The sequence below is a fragment of the Musa acuminata genome, chromosome BXJ2-6 (assembly GCF_036884655.1).
Source record: "Musa acuminata AAA Group cultivar baxijiao chromosome BXJ2-6, Cavendish_Baxijiao_AAA, whole genome shotgun sequence".
Taxonomy (NCBI): domain Eukaryota; kingdom Viridiplantae; phylum Streptophyta; class Magnoliopsida; order Zingiberales; family Musaceae; genus Musa; species Musa acuminata.
This window is the reverse complement of record NC_088343.1, coordinates 17,101,712-17,124,782: the sequence shown is the minus strand read 5'-3', so window position 1 is coordinate 17,124,782 and position 23,071 is coordinate 17,101,712. Positions and strand designations below refer to the sequence as shown.

General features: G+C 34.2%; 1 protein-coding gene across 1 annotated transcript; it reads left to right on the top strand.

Moving 5' to 3' along the window:
• Positions 1 to 2,043: 2,043 nt before the first annotated feature.
• Positions 2,044 to 6,522, top strand: LOC135615134 (translocase of chloroplast 101, chloroplastic-like). Its single transcript, XM_065113249.1, has one exon. The coding sequence runs from the start codon at positions 2,225 to 2,227 to the stop codon at positions 6,308 to 6,310; it is 4,086 nt and encodes a 1,361-aa protein (XP_064969321.1). The 5' UTR covers positions 2,044 to 2,224; the 3' UTR covers positions 6,311 to 6,522.
• Positions 6,523 to 23,071: the final 16,549 nt, after the last annotated feature.

Here is a 23,071-nt window from a genome sequence, read left to right as displayed (position 1 = left end):
CCCATAAAATATTTGTCATTATTATGTAGTAACTAAATATAAAAAAAGATTTATTTTCACTAATATTCAAATCAAATTTATAATTATGCAATTTAATGTTTTGAACCGCTGAAATGAATGAAAGATGCAATTATAATGAAAATTAAATGAAACTTATATTAATAAAATGAAGTACAACAATAAAGGACATAAATTTTTTTTTTTCTAAGAACAAAATGTTAAAGGTGAAATTTGATCTCTGAGACTTTACAATAATTTGATAAAACTTTTAATAACTATGTTAGCTAGCATTTTCAAACAATATATCTCATTGTCAATCAGTAATATATACAACCAAAAAATGACAAACAATAAAATTATATATACAGAGAGATGGTCGGAAGGTGAGGAGAAAAAGAGAAACAAAGAAAGTGAAGGGGAGAGGGGACAAGACGAAGAGAGGATGACAGAAAGAGAAAAGTGATCAAATGATAATTATCTTTTTTTTTCTTCTTTATAATCTCAATCCAATTCAAAGTCGACACAAAAGATTTAAGTTAAGATTACCTAAGAAATACATGAGTTAAGAGGAATACCATATAAATTAAATAATATAAAAGATTTACGTTAAGATTAGTTAAGTAATATTAGCTATATTTAAAAAATGATTTATTTAATTCGACTGATCCATATGGGTTATTCAAAGATTGGTTGAGTGAATCGATTCATTTTGATTTTTTATTCATATAATCGATCTACCAAGTGAATCGTTTTCGATTAGAAAACATTTATTTTTTTCATACATTATTATGAAAATTGGGAGCACTACCCAAGTAAGACTTTCCCATATTCCTGGTTTTCTGGACAATTACCTAAGTCCAATTGTAAAGTCTCGAAAAAAGAAAGCCCAACAATTTTACACTCAAAAAAATAAAATTGAACTATTTAATTTTTTGAAAAATATATTTCATTCTAAAGTTTTGTCCTACTGAAAATAAAAATTCGGGTACAGCTAAGTCTTATTCTGAGGTAATTATTTTTTATTTTTTATAACAAAAACAAAATCAACAACTAGTTTGTAACACGGCAGAACAAAAGCATCTCATCATCGTACGAAAAGAGCAAAATCAAAGTAAATATCGATCTCAATATGGAGTCCGTAAAATATATAGTCAGATCAAAATATGGATACCTTATGCCACTCAAGTATCTTTAGCACCCATGTTTGTCCAAAATTTACACAAAAGCTACCTGCATACTATCCAAACTTACTCGTCCCAATTTGATATTCGATCATTCATATCCAAATCAAATAAACTAAATCTATAGACATAAGGTTATAATACACTGAAAACAACGGAAAAATATACATTTTCATCTTATACAACCACAGTTCCCTCTTTTTTTTTTTTAAATAAAATAATAGATTAATAGTTGATAATAAATTACTTTATTAATACACTCTAAAGTAAACTACTGTAAAGTATCTAATTTTCCATCTATATCCATCCAAAAATATGATTAATGAATATGTAAAACTAACAATTTAAACAGTGATTTCTCGGTAATGTTTCTGACTCATTTACTAAAAATTAAGGATTCCAAATCACATTGGTTTCCGATGACATCAAAAATTAAAGATTCAAAATCTTTTCTGATATATATTTTTAAAATATAATAATATCAAAAAAATCTTATATTAATTTAGTTTATTGAAAGGAGGAAAATAGAAAAAGTAAAAAAGGTAATATGTATTTATACATGTATATACATATTAAAATGTATATATAGTATAAAAATATATTTTTAATTAATTGTATTAATATAAAGTCTTAAGCCCGGACGAGGACGGAACGGAGACGGCAAAAAAGAGGTGGTCTTTTTGTTCCGCTACATCACCTGGCGGACGAAACCAGATGATGTGGTTCTGCCAAAACCCTAACCGCCGCATCAACTGGTGGTTGTTAGTTTGCCATCCCATCACTAATCCTGCCTTATCTTCCTCGCACTTTTGAGAGCCATCGCTTTTGTGTGGCTCTCCCACCCTCCCATCCCCGTCTATGTTTCTCATCCACCATTCCTCCCCCTTCCCCACAATCAACAGAGATCCTCACACTACGTAGTCTCCAAGGAGATAGCTCTAAAAGATCCCACCTTTCCACCATTTCGAACGCCCTTTCTTTCTATCTTTTGCTGTTTGGCCATGTGCCATTGCCTATAGGAAGCCAACATCTTCGCCCTGCCGATGGACTCCGCGGCCGACCCTGTCTCCCTTTCCGCGGCAAGGGGCCCTAAGTTCCTGCCTATTTCTCCTCCGGGTTCGCTTCTCATCCGCGCCCCACTTACCTCCGAGGAGAACGACTCGCCCCTGGCCTCCGATACCAGCGAGGAGGAGCAAGAGGGGTTTGAGACCGCCTCCGACCTCGAGGAGGAGAGCATCAACTCGGCCCTTGCCACGGCCGCGCTACTTACACCTAAAGGGGACGGCTTGTCGAGGAGCACCTCGATGCCGATAAAAGCTCGGGTCACTCGGGACGATGACCCCGATGTCGTAGCCCTTGTGGACGAGCTGGAAGATGAGGATGACGACGAGGATGACTTCTACGGCATCGCCAAGGTTGCAGTGTCCAGTCAAGTTCCGACCTTGGTGGATAAAGGTGAGGACTTGATGGGCGAACAGAGAGCTGGGACCTCGTTGGAGACTCATGTTTCTCAGACCACAGAAGGTGATTTCCTACCTGATAGCTTGGAAATAGTGTCCGATGAGAACCCTAAGACGGAGGATAGTTCAAAAAATGGTAATTTGGCGGCTGAGGAGCAAAAAACTGTGGAGAATCCCATCCCACAAAGCACCGAAGAAAACCCAATAGAGGATGAGGATGCTGTCGATGGAACGTTGGACAAATATGGAGAGCATACAGTTTCTGATCCTCAAGAGAAGAAAGATGGGAGCTTGGTCGAAGAACTGGGAGAAACTGCCAGCCCTGATATTGGAGCTATAGCTGAGTTGAAGAGAGTGGAGGATGAGTCTGAGGCCGCTGACGTAGAAGAAGAGGGAGAAACCAACAAGTCTTGTACAAAGGAAGGTGGCTTGAACATTGAAGAAGCCAAATCTGACACCACAGACGAGTTAAAAATGGGCACTGATGGGAGTGGTGATTCCAGTCAAAATATCAATCAATCGAGTGTTCCTAATGCTCATACACCAGAAGAGAAGTCTGTTGGGAGTTATTCTGCCGAGGACATTCAGATGTCTGAAGGTTCCTGGGAGAAACTTGATCAATTGAATGACAATATTGGCCATGCTAAAAGATGTGTCTCACTGACTGGAGGTTCTGAAGTAGTTGATGATAAGGCAGCTGAGGATTCTGCTGACGGTGTTGATTCTGCAAATGCGAATGTAATCCTGTCACCTATTCATGAGCTAGGGGATGAGAAACCAAAGGTTGAACTAAATCAATCCGCAAATGATTCTGAGGTAAATAATAATGAAACTGTGCCTGAGTTGCTGTCAGATGGTGATAATTCAATATCAGTTCAATATAAGCAATCTCCATTTATCATTGAGGAGAAATCTAAGGGCAACAAGAACAAAGGAGATACATTTGAGACTTCTGGTGTGACTGAAGACAACAATGATCAACAATTGAATTCAGTTTCGGAACCAGAACTGACTGAGGGTGGTGATTTTGCTGATCATGAACAAAACCTTTGTCAGGAGAAAGCAAAGGAGGATGAAGAAAACTTGGGTTCCGATGAACCTTCTAAGGTGGCTATGGTGGCAAGCTTGGAGGGTGCCAAAGAGATGAGAAAGGAATTGGATGAAGACTCTTCCACTACTGGCCTCCATTCAGTTTTACATAGCTCAAAGGATATAGATGACCAGATTATCTTGGATTCAGATGAAGAGGTGTTGACTTACAAGGATGATGAAGGGAATGAAATGATCGATTCTGATGCATTGGTTGCACTGCTGAAAGCGGCAAGTAGTTCTACTGCTGATGGAGGTCCCAAAGTCACTTCTCAAGATGCTAACAGAATCTTCTCGGTTGACCGTCCAGCTGGTTTGGGGTCCTCAATCCCATCTCTGAAACCTGCACCTCCCCGTCATACCAACCCAAGCATTCTTAGCCCTTCCGAACTGACTGTAACAGCAGATCATGATGATCAGATAACCGAGGAACAAAAAAAGTTGCATGAGAAGGTTGAACTGATCAAAGTGAAGTTTCTACGCCTTGTTTATAGGTTGGGGCATTCACCTGAAGACACGGTGGCTGCCCAGGTGCTATATCGTCTGAGTCTTGCCGAAGGTATTCGTAGCAGACGGCAAATCAATCGGGCTTTCAGTCTTGAGAGTGCAAAGAAGAAGGCATTGCAGCTAGAACAGGATGATACTGAAGGTTTGAACTTCTGTTGTAACATTTTAGTCCTTGGGAAAAGTGGAGTGGGCAAGAGTGCAACTATAAATTCTATTTTTGGTGAGGAGAAGTCACAAACCAATGCATTCGAACCAGCAACAACTTCTATCAAAGAGATTGTTGGAACCGTAGGTGGGGTCAAGATCCGTGTCATAGATACGCCAGGTCTTAGAGCTTCAGGAATGGACCAAGCATCAAGCAGGAGAATCCTGACGTCTATAAAGAAGTACACAAGGAGATGCCCTCCGGACATTGTTTTGTATGTGGACCGCATGGACACACTGACCCGTGATCAGAATGATTTGCCTCTGCTAAGAACAATCACTAGCACTTTGGGTTCATCCATATGGTTCAATGCCATTGTTGCTCTCACACATGCTGCTTCTGCCCCTCCAGATGGACCTAGTGGTTCTCCCCTGAGCTATGAGGTGTTTGTGGCTCAAAGGTCTCACGCTGTTCAGCAGTCCATTAGGCTAGCAGCTGGAGACATGCGTCTGATGAATCCTGTGGCTCTTGTTGAGAACCATGCAACTTGTAGAAGGAACAGGGACGGCCAAAAAGTGCTGCCCAATGGCCAATCTTGGAGACCACAGATGCTTCTGCTTTGTTACTCCTCAAAGATATTGTCTGAAGCTAATTCTCTTCTAAAGCTTCAAGATCCTTCTCCTGGAAAGCTGTTTGGTGGTTTCCGTTTACGTGCTCCGCCACTTCCCTTCCTGCTTTCTTCGCTGATGCAGTCCAGGCCACACCCAAAACTTCCTGCCGACCAAGGTGGTGAGAACGAAGATTCTGATATGGACCTAGACGACTTATCAGATGCTGATCAAGGGGAAGAAGATGATGAATATGATCAGCTTCCACCATTTAAGCCCCTTAAGAAATCTCAGATTGCCAAGCTGACCAAGGAGCAAAGAAGAGCATATTTGGATGAGTATGATTACCGAGTTAAGCTTCTTCAGAAGAAACAGTGGAAGGAGGAGCTCAGAAGATTGAGACAAATGAAGAATCGACAGAAAGTTTCTCAGGATGATTTTGGGCATGCTGATACAGTTGAAGATTTTGATCAGGATAATGCCCCTGCAACTATACCGGTCCCTTTACCTGATATGGTCCTGCCACCTTCTTTCGACTGTGATGCTCCAACATATCGATACCGTTTTCTAGAGCCAACCTCACAGTTTCTTGCTAGGCCAGTACTGGATACGCATGGATGGGATCATGACTGTGGTTTTGATGGGGTAAGCCTTGAGGAAGGCCTCGCTGTTGCTGGCCGGTTTCCTGCTGTGTTATCTGCTCAAGTGACAAAGGACAAAAAGGAATTCAGCATTCATTTGGATTCCTCGATCTCGGCCAAGCATGGGGAAAATGGTTCCACTCTTTCTGGCTTTGATATCCAGGCAGTTGGAAAGCAATTTGCTTACACTCTGCGAGGTGAGACCAAGTTCAAGACGTCGAAGAAGAACAGGAGTACCGGAGGGATCTCCATAACTTTCTTGGGGGAAACCGTAGCCACTGGACTAAAGTTTGAAGACCAACTCTCTATTGGGAAGCAAGTGAACCTACTTGTAAGCACTGGTGCTGTTCGAGCACAGGGTGATACTGCACATGGAGCCAATCTGGAGGTACGCCTCCGTGATAAGGATTATCCCATCAGCCAAACCCTTTCAACCTTGGGTTTGTCTCTGATAAGGGCACATGGGAATTTGGCTGTGGGTGCAAATTTGCAGTCTCAATTCTCCATCAGCAGAAGTTCAAAAATGTCAGTTCGTGTGGGACTCAACAACAAGCAGACCGGGCAGATCACTGTCAGGACGAGCACATCAGAGCAACTTCAATTTGCATTAGTGGGAATCGTTCCCATTGCTATCTCTATATTCAGGAGCATGAGGTCTGGTGAGTCTTCAACTTATTAGTCAGATCAGGCATTTACCAGTGTTGATACTCCAACCAGTAACCATTTTGTTGGAACTTCTGCAGTTAATTTTTTTATTAACTGTTTCTTGGGTGTTGTTGTAGACCAAGTTGGAACAAGGGAGATGATAGTTGATTTTCATTAAGTTTCAATTCATATATAACCACTATATTTTTGTTTTCCTTAATGCAAGAGCTACTCATGCTTTTATCCTCTTTGGTTATGGGGATGTGGGCTGCATTAGCAGCATTTATGGCATTTTATCTATGAATAAGAACCTTTTGCTGTACTGATTAACCATTAAGTGCTTCGGATAATTAAGTCCATTATTTTGCATCCATGAGGAGGTAGTTGGTATCGGAATGTTTATTTTCAAATCATGTAATGATATTGGGTGGTTATGATGATCTTGATTTTGGTGTCATACTGATTACTAATGAGTAATCACCGTATGTGTCGTCTGTTGATGTTTGAGTTTATGTCGGGCGTCATCAGTTTTAGTTTGCTAATGTCCTTGCTCACATTTGGGATGATGATCCGGATCCAAACAGATATTTCTTCCTCGATTTTGGTCATACAAAAAAAAAAAAAGGATGTGCAATGTCTGTCGGTTTTTCCCATTTGCTTTAGTAGATTTGAGGCAGGTTGGATCAAAAACACTTGTAGCTTTTCTTGTTCATTGAATGTGCAACGCAGTAAAGGTTGTGTTTGGCTTCCTATGTTTGTGCAGCGTAGCGCTGCAAGTGGTTTGTAATGTTTCCAACGAGTCATCTTGTATACTGATTCTAGAGGAGGGGAGAGATTTATTTGGGACTTAAATATAATTATTATTTTCTAAGAGGGCATATTGGGAAAAAAAAGTATTTACTGCATTCTAATACGTTTGTTTTCCTACAACGTCGTCTCATTTCCCATCTTCAGGCTAAAATGAGATTTCATTTCAGGATGGATCCTAAGGGATCAGGATCAAGATTGTGCCGAGGATGATCAAATATAAATATCATGATTTCATATTAATTTTTTCATTCATTATTATAATTGCTTAGGGTTTCGAATATCTTGATCTCTCCTTGTTGACCACGCATTGCCATCGTGTGATAAAGGAGAAAGAAACGTGAGCAAGGGACAAGTTGAAGAAGAAAAAGGAAAAAGAAAAAAAGGAAAAAGAAATGCCACAGAAAGCAAGCAAGCAAGCCGCATGTGAGAGAAATAAAAAAAATTTACAGAAAGAGGGAAAAGAAAAAAAAAGGGGGGGAAAAGATATTCGATCACAGAGGTCCCATTTTTATATCAAAACAGTCTGTTTAAAATTAAAAAAAATATATATTTATTTGTGTCTTTGAATTCCTATCATTCTCGATTAATTAGAAAATAGATTGGTCTATAGATCAATTAATCTTAAATCTTTGAATGTGATATGATCCCAGGAAAAAAAAAAAAAAAAAAAAAAATAAATGATTGTTGTTAAAGAAAGAAAGAAAGAAAACATCTTGAATCGATTTATGCTATTTGAATGGCTTAAGAAAAGAGGAAGGAATGGTGATCCTCCTGTCATTCTCTTTGATCAAGGTAAGTATATGATGACTCTATTTGACTTGTTTTCAAATTTAATTATGTATATGTTTGTAACCAGTAAAGTTATATGATTTGTACATATTAAATGAATTACCAGCTTTTGAAAATAGGTTTGTTGGTATTGCATTTATTTAAAATGGCTGAAATTTTTTATTATTATATATTTTTTGAATATTGTATAGTTTGACTTATTTAAAATAATATGTATATATTTATGCATTAGAAGCGTTTGATATATTGTTTCAACTTATATTCATTATTCAGTCCGTTTGGTTATGATCATGAAGGTTATATGTTGGTCTTAAATTTGGAAACTAATTTCTTTTGAATCGTCGCACAAGTAAATATGTGCTACTAATATCATGAAGATTAAACATGATTTTAGATCTTGTCATGAGAATATAACGTGACGATAGCCATTAGCTATAGTCATAATTATCTATGTATTTAAATATGAAATCTTAGTTTATATTTATATTGATTCATTATTAATTAATTAATGATAACCTTTGCATTAAATTATTATTTTTGTTTATTATGAAAATATATCCAATTATTGTGTTTGAAAGTTATCTTATGACCATGTTATGCTAAAAGGTATGATTTGAATCATATACAGTTATATGTTTTCATCTTTATGTAGTTAACATTTATGTGTATTTTTCAGAAAAAAGAAAAAGTCATGTTAGTTTAAGAGGGTAGATAAGAAATAATTTGAGAGTTTACTTATCTATAAGTTTTGCTTATAAGATAATTTGATAAGAACTATTTAGTTGAAAGAGTTCAAATATTATTGTTGATGTATTTAGTTGAAAGAGTTCAAATGACCTGATAGTTATGATCATCGTTGGAATATGTGTCTTATAAGAATTGAGAAAATTAAGGATAATAACATATTCGCGTGAATTAAATATTCATGTATTTAATCTTATCATTTGGTTTTTTGATTGAAAAAAAGAAAAAAATTCATAATATGTTTTTATATCTTATTTGTCCACAAATTAAATTGGAATATCAAGAGGCATTTGAAAAAGGAAATATAATGTTTATCTGTATAAGCATAAACGTTATGATATGTTTATGGATTTTGTGATACGATTCTAAAGATTTATAAGAATAATGATATTAGAGAAAGAAAGTCAAGGTTTCACAAATCGAAGATTAATTTGATTATAACACATACAGCTCAAACTACACAAAGTATTTATGTTTAATATTTGGAGACATGAATTAAAGTTTCAGATCGAAAATTATTTTTGTTTTTGTTTTTCAAGCTAAATCATGTTGAGATTTGGAATAGGTGATAATCTGAGCTATATTTGTCTTAAATAATTTGAGATTTTTTAAAAAATGAAGCTTACGATGTTTTTCATTTATGAATGTTGAGGAAGTATATTGAAGATCTAATAATCGAATTTGAACCAATTCAATTGGAAAAGGATTTAGAAAAAGATTTATCATATCAAGAGCAACCTATGAATAAGGTAGGTGAAGTTTTAGAGAACTAAGCTCTTTTCTTCTAGGGAAGAATGTAATAGGGTGATTTCCCTGAATTTATTTTATTTTTCCTTGAATGTTTCTTTATTTTTTTCCTTAAATGATGCCTTACCTTTCTCACTCGCTCCCAAAACAGTCTTTAGCCTTTGCTCCCAATGTCATTGTATTCGTCTCCTTCCTATTCTTGACGATCTCCTTCACCTCCCTAAGATCGGGACCTTTTTCATTATTGACCTATCTCATCGACGACCTCCTTTATCATGTGATAAGCGACGAAGGTTAAGGGATACTTTTAGGATTACAAAAAATAAGAGCATCATTTGAGAAAAATAAAAACCAGGGACATCTTTTAGGAAAAAATAAAAAGAGAGGTTTTTACAAAGAAATAACCCAATGTAATGCTAATCAGATTTATTTGGAACTTAAATATAATTATAACTTTCTAAGAGGACATATTGGAAAGGGGAAAATTTAGAGTGTTTTTAATGCATGTTTCCATCGTGGAACAAACATCATGTTGAGCATAACATACATGATACTAAAATATTAAAATTTTAACTATTTATCATTCATGCATGATACCAAAATTAACATTATTTTGGGCATGATATCATTCATCATTTCATGATACCAAATATTCATCATTTTTCTCCCTTTGTCATCAACAAAAAGGAGAAACGTTCAACAAATATTTAGACCATGTATGCAAGTTTTACAATACTTTAGAATATGCGAGCTAGCAAGTGAAGTTGAGCAAAATATGTGCAAGATAACAACTTTTACTTCTTACAATGGACAAGTTAGCACTTTTCTTTAGATGTGTAAGCACTTTTGGTTCTTCTTGAGATATGCAAGCTAGCATTTTTATGTTTCTTGATATGCTAGTAAGTTTCTTTCTCCCATTTGTCATAAAAAAAAGAAAAAGAAGAAGAAGAAGAGAGGAATTCATTCATCACATCAAATCATAAGTACTGAAAGTCCATGAATTAAGGTTCTACTTTCGTAAATAGAAAGAGGAAGGATTCATATAGAAATTATCATCTTATAAAAGATCAAGTATACCAAAAGTCTATAAATAAATTTTTTACTTTGGTAAGAAAAAGAAAGGATTCAAGGAAATTAAAATCACATAAAAGATCAAGTATACCAAATTCCTACTTTCGTAAATAGAAAGAGGAAGGATTCATATGGAATAAGCATCACATAAAAGATCAATTATGCCAAAAATCCATGAACCAAATCTCTTCTTTCGTGGATAAGAAGAAGGAATGAAGGAAACAATCTCAGTTTAAAAGGAAACCCAAGTTATAAAAAAATGAGAAATCCAAAAAAGATATAAGAGGAACTCATGCATAGGTCATGCACTTGTTTCTTGGTCTTACAAAAAATAAAACTCTGTTACAATATCTATAGTCGAAGCTGAGTATATAGCAGTAGGTGCATGCTGTGCATAAGTTATATGGATGAAAAATAATTTAAAAGATTATAAAATTCACTTGAAAAACATCCCTATAAAGTGCGATAATACTAGTGCAATATGTTTAACAAAAAATCTCTTTCAACACTCTAAAACTAAACATATTGATATTAGGCATCATTTTATTAGAGATTATGTTAATAACCATGATATATCTTTAGAATTTATTGATACAAAACATTAATTAGCTGATATTTTTATAAAATCTTTGAATGAGGAATAATATGATTTTATTAGAAGAGAATTAAGCATGTTAAATCTTCTAAAGAGTTGACATGTTCCCGATTTACTTTTTCTATCTATTTTACATTCAGTAAAATTTACATTGGCATAAGCAATTAATTCAAAGTTTTTAGATTTTAGATACCATAAACCTAGATTAGGAGTTTCTTTTAGGTATCTAAAAATACTTTTAATAGCTTTAAAGTAAGTTTGCTTAGGATTAGATTGAAATCTAGCACAAAGTCTAACAATAAACATAATGTCTGGTCCAATTGCAATGAGATATAGTAAACTACATATTATACCCATATAAGTCTTTTGATAAAAAATTTCTCCATTATGGTCCGTATCTAACTTTGTGGAAGTGCTCATTGGTATATTAATAGCCTTAAAACAGTCCATATTGAACCATTTTAAAATATCTAAACTATATTTAGTTTGACTAATAAAAATTCTATCACTTAGTTGCTTAATTTGCAATCCTAAGAAAAAGGTTAATTTACCAAATAAGCTTATTTCGAATTCTAGGCACATACTTTTGGCAAAACATTCACACAAAAACTCATTTAAAGAATAAAAAATGATATTATTGATATAAATTTCAACAATGAGAAAATTATTTTTAAATATTTAATAAACAATGCAATATCGACTTTACATTTCATAAAATTATTTTGAATAAGGAAAGAACAAAGCCTCTCATACCAAGCCCTAGGGGCGTGTTTAATCCATAGAGAGCCTTAGATAACTTAAGCATATGGTTAGAAAAAAGTGCATTCTCAAATCTGGGTGGTTATTCAATATAAATTTCTTCGGAAATAAATTTATTTAAAAAAATACTTTTAACATCCATTTGAAATAACTTAAAATTATTACAATAAGCATAGGTAAGAAGTAACCTTATGACTTCTAATCTAGCCATAAGAACAAAAGTTTCTTCATAATTGATATATTCTTCTTAGTTGAAATCTTTGGCCACTAATCTAGCCTTTTTCTAACTACGATATCAAGTTCATCTTGCTTGTTTCTAAAAACCCATTTAGTACCAATTACTAAATGGTCACCAGGTCTAGGAACAAGCTTTCACACTTCATTTCTCTTAAATTGATTTAACTCTTTTTACATTATAATAACCCATGAATCATCTTTTAGGGTTTCGTCAATACATTATGGTTCAATTTGAGACAAGAAGCTGCATTAGGATAAAAATTCTTCAATAAAGAATGAGTTTAAATACCCTTTTATGTATCTCCTATGATTAGCTCCTCAGGATGAGCATATATATACTTCCATTCCTTAGGTAAGGATACTTTGGAAGAGGATACATCCAAGTTGCTTAGGGAAGGAGAGTTTTCATTCAAATTTAAAGCATCAAATTTATTTTTCTTAAATTCGGGAAGCTTATCGAAGAAAACATGAATATATTCCTCTATAATCAAGGTTCTTTTATTAAAGATACGAAAAGATTTAGAAATAGAGCAATAACCAAGAAATATATTTTTATCAGATTTTACATCAAATTTTACTAAGACATCTTTTTTGTTTAAAATAAAGCATTTACAACCAAAAAATTTAAAATATGAAATATTAGACCTTTTATTATTTCATAATTCATAAGGAGTTTTGGAAAGTAATGGTCTTATGAGAACACTGTTCATGACATAACATGTCGTGTTAACAACTTCGGTCCAAAAATATTTGGGTAGCCTATGTTTGTTTAACATGGTTCTTACCATCTCTTGTAAGCTCCTATTTTTTCTTTCAACTACTTCATTTTGTTATGGATTTCTTGGAGTAGGAAAATTATGATTGTACCTATTTGACTCATAAAAATTTTAAAAATCATGGTTTTGAAACTCGCCATCGTGATCACTATGAATAGACGAAATCATAAAACCCTTTTTATTTTAAAAAAATATAAAATTTTAAAAATTATTGAAAAAAATCACTTTTTTATACTAAGAAGTATGTCCAAATGTATCTACTATAATCATTAATAATTACAAAGGCATACTTACTACCTCATAGACTTGTTATATCAATTGATCCAAATAAATCTATGTGAATCAATTGTAGTAGTCTAGAGGTGTTCAATTGATTTTTTTGATTTGAAACTACTTTTTATTTATTTTCCTAGTTGACATGCATCATAAATTGTCTTTGACGAACTTGATACTACGCATTCCTCTTATAAGTTCTCTAGTTGAAATTTGAGAGATTAGTTTCATGCTAGCATAACCTAATCTCCTATGCCGAAGCCATGCATCATCGTCTAAAGCCGAAAAACATATTTCATCACAAAAATTATCAATATCAATAGTATACATTTATTATTTTTTAAGGTAATCATAGATCTATTTTTGTGTGGTATTTCAATTATACAAGTATTAGATTCAAATATGATGATATATCCTTTATCACACAATTGACTAATGCTTAGTAGATTATATTTTAAACTATCTACTAGTAATATATCTTCAATTAAAAGGTTTGACTTGTTACCTATAGTTCCTTTGCGAATAATTTTCTCTTTGTTGTTGTCTCTGAAGGTGACGTACCCTTCGTCTTGGCTAGTGAGCTTAGAGAAGTGTGTTGGATCTCCGGTCATGTGCCTTGAGCATCCACTATCAAGGTACTATCTCTTGCTCCTAACTTTTGATTGTAAACATATCTACAAGAAAAAAGATTTTCTTTTAGGTATCTATGTAACTTTGGGTCTCTCATTAATAGATCTACCTATTTTAACTGTTGTCATTGAGTTATTTAAGGTTCCTTTAGGAACCCAAACTAATTTGTATGGACTATACTTTTTAAAAGAATATCTATAAGCATAATATCTATATTTTTTAATAAAATTATATTTATCTCTAGGTGAGACATGTAATGTAGATCCTTTAATGAAGATAGTTGACTTTTGTTGAGTATTACTCACAAAGCTAATAACTTTCTTCCTATAAACACGACCCATATTAGCAAGGAACATTTTAGAGATATATTACCTTTTTAAATTTTTTTTAATATTTGTTGTAGTAAAATATTTTCTTTCTTAAGTGAATCTATCTCTTCACACTTAGTACAAGGAGCTAATATGCTATCATTTATCAAATTCACTAACAAGAGAAGTATGCTCCTTTTTTAATAATTTATACTTTTTATTAACTAATTTAAAATCATCAAACAAATTATTAAAGGCATCGAATAATTCATCATAAGATAAATAAGATTTGTTTGAGTTACATACCTCGTTGCTAAATGTCAATAATTCGTTTGAGTTACATCCTAAGTAGTTTTAAGTGCTTTCTTTTTCTTTGGCAGCTTCTTCACTTTGGGACATTTATTTTTGAAGTGCCCCAGCTTTTTGTATTCATAGCAAATTATTTGATTCTTTTTTAGTTCACTTTTGTTCTTAGTATTTTGTTTTGTTTTGTTCCGTTTTAAAAAAAAATTAAAACTTTCTTGTAAGAAGTGCCAAGTCATCATCATCATTATCATCGTCACTTAAGTTTTCGCTCAAATGGTCTCCTTTGGTTCTAAGTGACATTTCTTTCCTATTCTTTGTAAGGTTGTTCTTAAGTTTATCATGTGTTATACACGTCATTTCATAGGTCATCAAAGACCCAATAAGTTCTTCAAGCGAAAAGTTATTTAGGTCCTTTGCTTCTTGTATTGTCATTACTTTAGGATCCCAACTTTTTGGAATAGATCTTAATATCTTGTTAATAAGTTCAAAATTAGAAAAACTTTTACCAAGTGCTTTTAGTGTTGAATCTCGGATTTTGATGATGAAATCAATTGATGAGTTTACGATCTAATCTGCGTTTTGAGTTACGCAGGACTAACTTTGATAAGAAAAGACAAATCAATTAAAGCAGGAGGAATCATATGTTAGACTGGAGTGAAACATGTCAAGAGATTAGATGTCGAGCCAAAGGATTGGTTGATGTACCAGCAGAAGGTCTTTGTGCCATGAGTTTGGGCATCGGGCTGAAAGATCAGACTTGTGCCCAGGAGATCAATAGTTACGGGAGTCAACATGCCAATTGGACAATACTTCGAAGGAGAGGATGATGTGTCGAAGGATCGGACGAAGTGTCGGATGAACCAATGATATACCGAACAATATAGAATTCATGCTTGTAATCATGTATCTAGATTGAGTTAGTTTAGGACTAATTGAGTCGATTTTGGGATGAAACAATATCAACTCAATTATGGGCCAATTGGGCTTGAATCAAGACTGAATTGAGCCTGCTATTTAGCCCATTCAATGACCTATAGTAAGGTCTGGTGGTGCTATTGCCTAGACTGGGCAATGGTACCACCCAGACATAGTCTCTCAGATTATGTCAAGTAGTGGTACCACCAAACTGGGTGGTGGTACCACCCAGTGTCAGTGTTGTAGACCGTGGTACCGCCAATACCCCGAAATCTCAAGGATTTGAATTTTGGCTCTAATTTTTTAAGTCATTTGGGGTCTATAAATACCCTAATCTTTCCTACTTAAGAGAGCATAAAAGTAGAGCAAAAACTCTATGATTCCAAGGTTGTAATCTCTTAAAGTGTAGAGTCCCTCCTCCTAGAGTTTAGTGATAGCCTTGAGGGAGATGTGTAAGGGAACACTTGTAAAAGAGGGGCGTGAAGGTTCTCTCCTGAGTTTATGAAAAGAAGATAGAGTTGTAAGAGTAGTTGATCTTCTCCCATTAGAAAGAAGATTGTTAGTGAATGTTGATGGCCTTGATGGAAGATGAATCGGGAGTGAACGTAGCTCGCGACGATCGAACCACTATAAAACTTGGTTTGCATTTCTATTTTGTTGTTTACCTTTATTGCAAACTATTTTACTTGCTCATTACATTCTTATGAATGTTTTTAAGTTAAATATATTTTTGATATGATTTTATCGAACGAGATTTTTGAATCGACATAACTTTTACGAGAGCACTAATTTACCCTTCTCTTAGTACCGATTTTGGTCATAATAGTTGGTATCAGAGTCACGTTTCTCTTTGTTGGTTTGACATCCAAGAGAGATGATTTTTTTCGGTAATCTAGAGAGTCACTCTATCATTCGTCCTCCTATGTTCAATAGAATATAATACACTTATTGGAAAACTCGAATAAGAGTTTTTTTGCTTTCTATAGATTTGAATTTGTAGAATATTTCCGAAAGTGGTTTTCAAAAGTCTTTTAATCCAATGAATAAATAGAATGATTTGGAGAAGAAAACTTTTTCTTTGAATACTAGAGCTATGAACGCTCTATTTTGTGCTTTGAACAAAAATGTGTTTAATCGTATTTCTTTATGCGAAACTGCATATAAGATTTAACACACACTAGAAGTAACTCATGAAAGCTCTTGGTAAATGTTTTCATAATATTGAACTTGTAAATAAGATTCTAAGATCCTTTCCAACAAGTTGGGATCTTAAAGTAATGACAATTCAAGAAGCAAAGGACCTAAATAACTTTTCGCTTGAAGAACTTATCGGGTCTTTGATGACCTATGAAATGATATATATAGCACATGATGAATTGGAGAACAACCTTCCAAAGAATATGAAGGATTTGATACTTAGAACAAATGAATATCACTCGAGTGAAAGCTCAAGTGATGATGACTTTGAACTCCTTACAAGTAAATTTAAAAGATTTATAAAACAAAAATCAAAAAATAAAAATAAAGAAGTTGCCAAAGAAGAAGAAAGTACTTAAGGCAACTTGGGAAAAATCGAGCTCATCCGAAGACAAGAAGTAAACCAACAAAGACGAGGTAAAGAACTACGCCTTAATAGCTCTTGACGATGAGGCAAAAGACTCAACCGAAATGCCTTTACCTTATAATAAATTATTTGATGTATTCAATTAGTTATATGATAAATTTAAATTAGTTGGTGAAAATTACAAATTGCTAAAAAAAGAATCATGCTTCTCTTTCTACTGAATTTGAAAAAATTTAAAAATGAGCATGATAATTGCATGTTAAACTCTTGCACTAAATGTGAAGAATTAGATTTATACAAAAAGAAAATTTTATTATTATAATAAACATTAGATAAATTTAAAATTGGTAGCAAATCTTTAAACATGGTTCTTGCCAATAAGAGTCATATTCATAGAAAGGATAAAATTGACTTTGTGAGTAACGCTCAACAAAAGCCAACTATCTTTATTAAAGGACCCACATTACAAATTTCTTATGAAAATAGATAAAATTTTTGTAGTAGATATAGTCATTTTACTTTTAAATATTCATTTAAAAAGCATGACTCGCATTAATTAGTTCAGGTTCCTAAAAGAACTATGAATGTCCTAATGCTAAAATTAAAATAGATAGATCTAACCATGAGAGCCCTAAAGTGAGTATCTAAAGAAAACCCATCTTTCTTATAGACATCTCTATAATCGAAAGCTAGGAGCAAAAATAAAATTTTGATAGTTGATGCTCAAAGCTTATGACCGGAGATCCAACACACTTCATAAAGCTCATTAGCTGAAACAAAATGATTTTAATTGAAAATGCTTTATATTTAATGAAATCATGCTTGATGATTTAATGATTTAATTATGCATGATGATTTGAAGTAATGATAATTTTTGTGATTTATGATTTATTGATCTTGATGATTTTTATGATGAAATTTATTTTTTCGATTTTAAACGATGATGTATGTTTTTATTTGGCATAAAATACAAAGGAATGCTTATGTGAAATAAATCACATAAATTGAAATACATAAAAAGGGAATGTATTTTTCTTGAAATTTCTCAATCTCTATCTTATCGAGTTTTTCAATAAGAGATTGATGAATTTATGTTGTTTTATGAATCTCTTGAACTATGAAAGTGATTTTGATTATTTAAATTTGAATAATTTTTTTCCAAATCTTTTACTTGGTACTTGAGATTTATTCTAAATAAATCAAGATCTTTTATCTCCTATATTTCTTTTTCACTATTTACAAAAGAAGAAGTATCTAAATGAATCATGATTTTTCTTTTGAATTCTAGAAATTATAACTTGAAATTTTTTATATATAAATCATTATCTTGATAACTTGAGATTTCTTATATATGAATCAAGATATTTTATTCTCCTATGTTACTTTTTGCTATTTACTAAAAAGAATATCTTTTTCAGAATTCATGACTTAAGATTTTCCTTACTATTCGGTCTCCTAAGATTTATGTTTGTTTTTTTTAAGGAGTTCAAAATGAATCGTGTCTTTTGGTATTCACATAATTTTTGATATTATATCTTTTATATATGATTTTTTATATACAATTCTTTTGTATTTATGGTTATATACCTTATGTGATGGTTAGAGAATTGATGTATATGGAAAAGAAGAACAACATTGTATTATTTCCTTCTTTTTTACAATGATAAAGGGGGAGACAAAATTGCTTGTTTACATATCTCAAAATAGAAGCAAAGATTGTAAGCTTGCATATCGCAAAGAAGCAAAGAATTACTAAACTTGCACATCTCTAAAACTTACTAACTTGTATGTTCAAAACTTGCTATTTTACTAGCTTGAATATTTCAAAATTTTGCTAGTTACACTTTTTTCCTTTTTGTTGATGACAAAGGGGGAGAATTTATGATATAAAATTATGCATGAAACACTCATGATATTATGATAATACATATAATGAAAAGTTATGATGATCATGGTATGATATAATTTTATATTTTAAAATTATGAATGATGATTTGGAATCATGTATATAATGATGATTTTATATTTTGAAAATATACATGAGGATTTGTTATTATGTATGTAATACTGCAACTTCTGATTATGATATATGCAACGATGAAATATTCATGATTAAAATTGCTTTAACTTGAATTCAATTTGAATTCAAGGTTTATCTCAATTATGGCATGTTGATAGGGGGAGTTTCGTTTAAACTCCGTCATTAATTGGTTATCATCATCAAAAGGGGAGAGATTATTGAATCTCATATTTTGATGATGAAATCAATTGATGAGTTTACGATCTAATCTGTATTTTAAGTGATGCGGGACTAACTTCGATCAGAAAAGACAAATTGATTAAAGCAGGAGGAATCGGACGTTGAGTCGGAGTGAAACATGTTAGGAGATTCAACGTCGAGTTAGAGGATCGGTTGACATAATGGCAAAAGGTTTTCGTGCCATGAGTTTGGGTATCAGGCCGAAGGATCGCACATTACGCCAAGGAGATCAGAAGTTACGAGAGTAAACATGCCGATTGGGCAATACGCCGAAGGAGAGGACAATGCACTGAAGTATCGGACGAAACACTGGATGAACCAATGACATATCATATAATATAGAATTCATGCTTGTAATCATGTGTCTAGATCAAGTTATTTAGAACTCATTGAGTTGGTTTTGGGATGAAATAATGCCAACTCAATTAGGGGCCAATTAGGCATGAATTAGGGCTAAATTGGGTTGTTGTTTGGCACATTCGGTGACCTGTAGTAGGGTTTGGCAATAGTACCACCCAGACATAGTCTCCTAAACTATGTCATGTGGTGGTACCGCCTAGTGTCAATGCTGCAAGCGGTGGTACCGCTAGTACCCTGAAATCTCAGAGATTTAAATTTTGGCTCCAATTTTTGAAGTCATTTGGGGTCTATAAATACCCCAATCTTTCCTGCTTAAGAGAGTATGAAAGTAGAATAAAAACTCTATGATTCCAAGGTTGTAATATATTAAAGTGTAGAGTCCCTCCTCCTATAGCTTAGTAATAATCCTAAGGAAGGTGTGTAAGGGAATACTTGTAAAAGAGGGGTGTGAAGGTTCTTTCGAGTCTGTGAAAAGGAGAAAGAGTTGTAAGGGTAGTTGATATTTGCCTATTGAAAAGAAGATCATTAGTGAATGTCGGTGACCTCGATAGAAGAGGAATTAGGAGTGGATGTAGGTCGCAACGACCAAACCACTATAAACCTTGGTTTATATTTCTATTTTGCTATTTGCCTTTATTACAAGCTACTTTACTTGCTCATTACATTCTTATGAACATTTTCAATTGACAACATCCGAAAAATAGGTATACATGTCTTCAATGGTCTCGCTTGGTTTCATACGAAACAACTCATAGCTATGAGCCAAAAGATTAATTTTTTACTCTTTAACCCTCCTTGTGCCTTCATGTGTGACTTTATGTGTATGCATGCCAAATCTCATGTGTAGTTTCGTATATAGAAACCTAATTAAATTCATTTTTATTAAGAGTGTAAAGCAAAGCATTTATCGCTCTAGCATTCAAAGAGAAAGTCTTCTTTTTTAAATCATTCCATTCATTTCATTAGTTTGGAAGACTTTTTAAAACTACTTTCAACAATGTTCCATAAATCAAAATCTATAGAAAGCAAGAAAATTCTCATTCTAGTTTTTCAATATGTATAGTTCGTCCCATTGAACATAGGAGGACGAGTGATAGAAAAACCATCTTAATTATTGGTAAAAGTCATTTCTTTTATGTGTAAACTAAACGAGAAAAATCTTGGCTCTAATTCCAACTGTTAGGACCGATATCGGCACTAAGAGGGGGATAAATTAATGCTTACATAAAAATATTGAGTATTTAGAAAAATCATTTCGATAAAATTATATCAACTTAGAGAAAGTGTGAAGTGGAGTGAGTAGCCAAATTAGTAAGTAATATAAAGGAAAAAGGCAAAGAAGAGAAGGCATACCAATTTTATAGTGGTTCAATCGTCGTGACCTACATCCACTCCTGATTCCTCCTCCGTCGAGGTCATCAGCATTCAGTAACGATCTTCCTTCAATGGGTAAATACCAACTACCCTCTTACAACTCTTTCTTCTTTTCATAGGTTTAGGAGATAACTTTTACAAGCCTCACACCTCTCTTAGAATGATCACAAAACTAAAGAAGGAGGAGGACACTTAGCACTTTTTCAACACTTTTACAACGTAAAATCTCAAGACTTTTTTTTTTCACACTTTCGTATTCTTTCATATAGGAAAGAGTGGGATATTTATAGGTCCCAAATGACTTAAAAAATAAGCCAAAAAGCGTCTCACTCAAGATTTTTGGGATACCGACGGTACCGCCACCGATACTTGGCAGTACCACCGCCGATAGACTAATACTATGTGGTACCACCGTCTAGTCTAGGCGGTACGATCGCTTGACAGACTTAGAATATTAGGCTCTAACGGTACCACCGTTTGATAGTATTAACTATCGATGGTACCACCACCTAGACTGCTTGGGAGGCCAAGCCTTAAGCGGTGCCACTGCCAACCCTAGCGGTGCCACTACTTGGGCCAACTAAGGGTCATTGAATGGGCCAAATAATAGACCCAATTCATGCTAGTCATAGGTGCCCTGTAAGCCAATCACGTGAGTAATGACACGTGTGACTTGACACGTAGTCCTTTTGCTTATATGGTATTTTATTACTTTATATTGTTTGTTTTTTGAATATATTGTGATGTCCATGGATTTGTGCAATGAGAATTGGGTCATGATGAGATCATGATAATGAGACTGATTCACCTTTAAACACAGATTCTAAATAATTTCGATCATAAGTTACTCGAGAGGGACATCAAGATAACCAGACAGACTGGTGTATTATATACCCGTTCATATGATGGATGCAGCTAGTCTTATAGTTGCCCGTGTGGGAACATTAGGGATACAATACAAGTGCTCATTGGAGAATGAGTTCACTAATTGATCCACTTACGGAATGTTGGATGGTTGATGATGCTTTATTGTCAAACGACGATTCTGTAGTCTCAATGGTGTATCTGATCCTTAGACTTGAGACACCAAAGATGTCCAGTATGAGTATTTCATTCTTTGATACCAGACTTATAGGTCTGGAGGTACCAGATTTAGCACAACCGGTCATCGGGAGTGGTAGCCAACCTCACGAGGACTATCGAGTGTCGATAGAGGATCATCCACTCTTGGTGTCATGAGAGGAATATCTCATGTGTACTTGCTCAGACAAATCCCTAGCCAGGGTCATTCGGATTGAGAGAGAGAGAGTTCTCTAGGAGAATCCGATTAAAGTGAGACTCGAGCAAAAACCATATGGGTCTAACAGCATCATGCCCGGTATATAGTCTCTGGGATATTAGATAGATGAGAGACTATATGTATATGGTAACTAAGGACAAATAGGTCCAATGGATTGGATTCCCCTGTATCGTTTGGGGACTACGGCGTAGTGGCATAGTACGTCTATAGTCGATGAGTCGAGTGAATTATTAAGATAATAATTCACTTAGCCAGAAGGAGTTTTGATAGGTATGACTCACAGCTAGCTCGATATTGGCCTAGAGGGTCACATACATATGGTAGGCATTGCGATGAGTAGAAGTTCGGATATGAGATATTCACCAGAGCCCCTATCATATTGAATATCCAATAAGCCCCTAAATTATTAGATCCTATAGATGAGATACAATAAAAGCCAATGAGAGATTATTGGATAGAGATCCACTAATCTAAGAGGCTTGGGTAGGTAGATGGAGATCCAATACCTAATAAGGCAAGATCCATTAGGGTTAAGTTGATAGGGGACCTATATAAATAGGAGGGAACCAATGGTTCATAGGCTAGAGCCTCTTTGGGTTATCATCTCCTATCATCCTCCCCTTCACCTCCTCAGATAGCAAGCTTGGAGTTTTGAGGAGTATCGTTGTAGTCCTACTGTGTGAATCACCACTAGAGAGGAGGACACTTGACCTCCTTCACCTTGTCCTACATATTTGCAGGGATTCAAGGATATACGATCTCCCTAGGTAACACAACTATCTCAATCATAATTTTAAGTTTCGCGGATTTTGTGCACCAATCTTCGCACGACGACGAACACATCGATGAAAAATTTGGGGATTTTATTTTTATATTCTTCTGCTGCGCATGTGATGACCCCTAAGATTTCCCTATAATTTAGTCGTAATTAGGGCTCAGTTGGCCCCTAATTGAGTTAGTAGGATTACTCCCCAAAC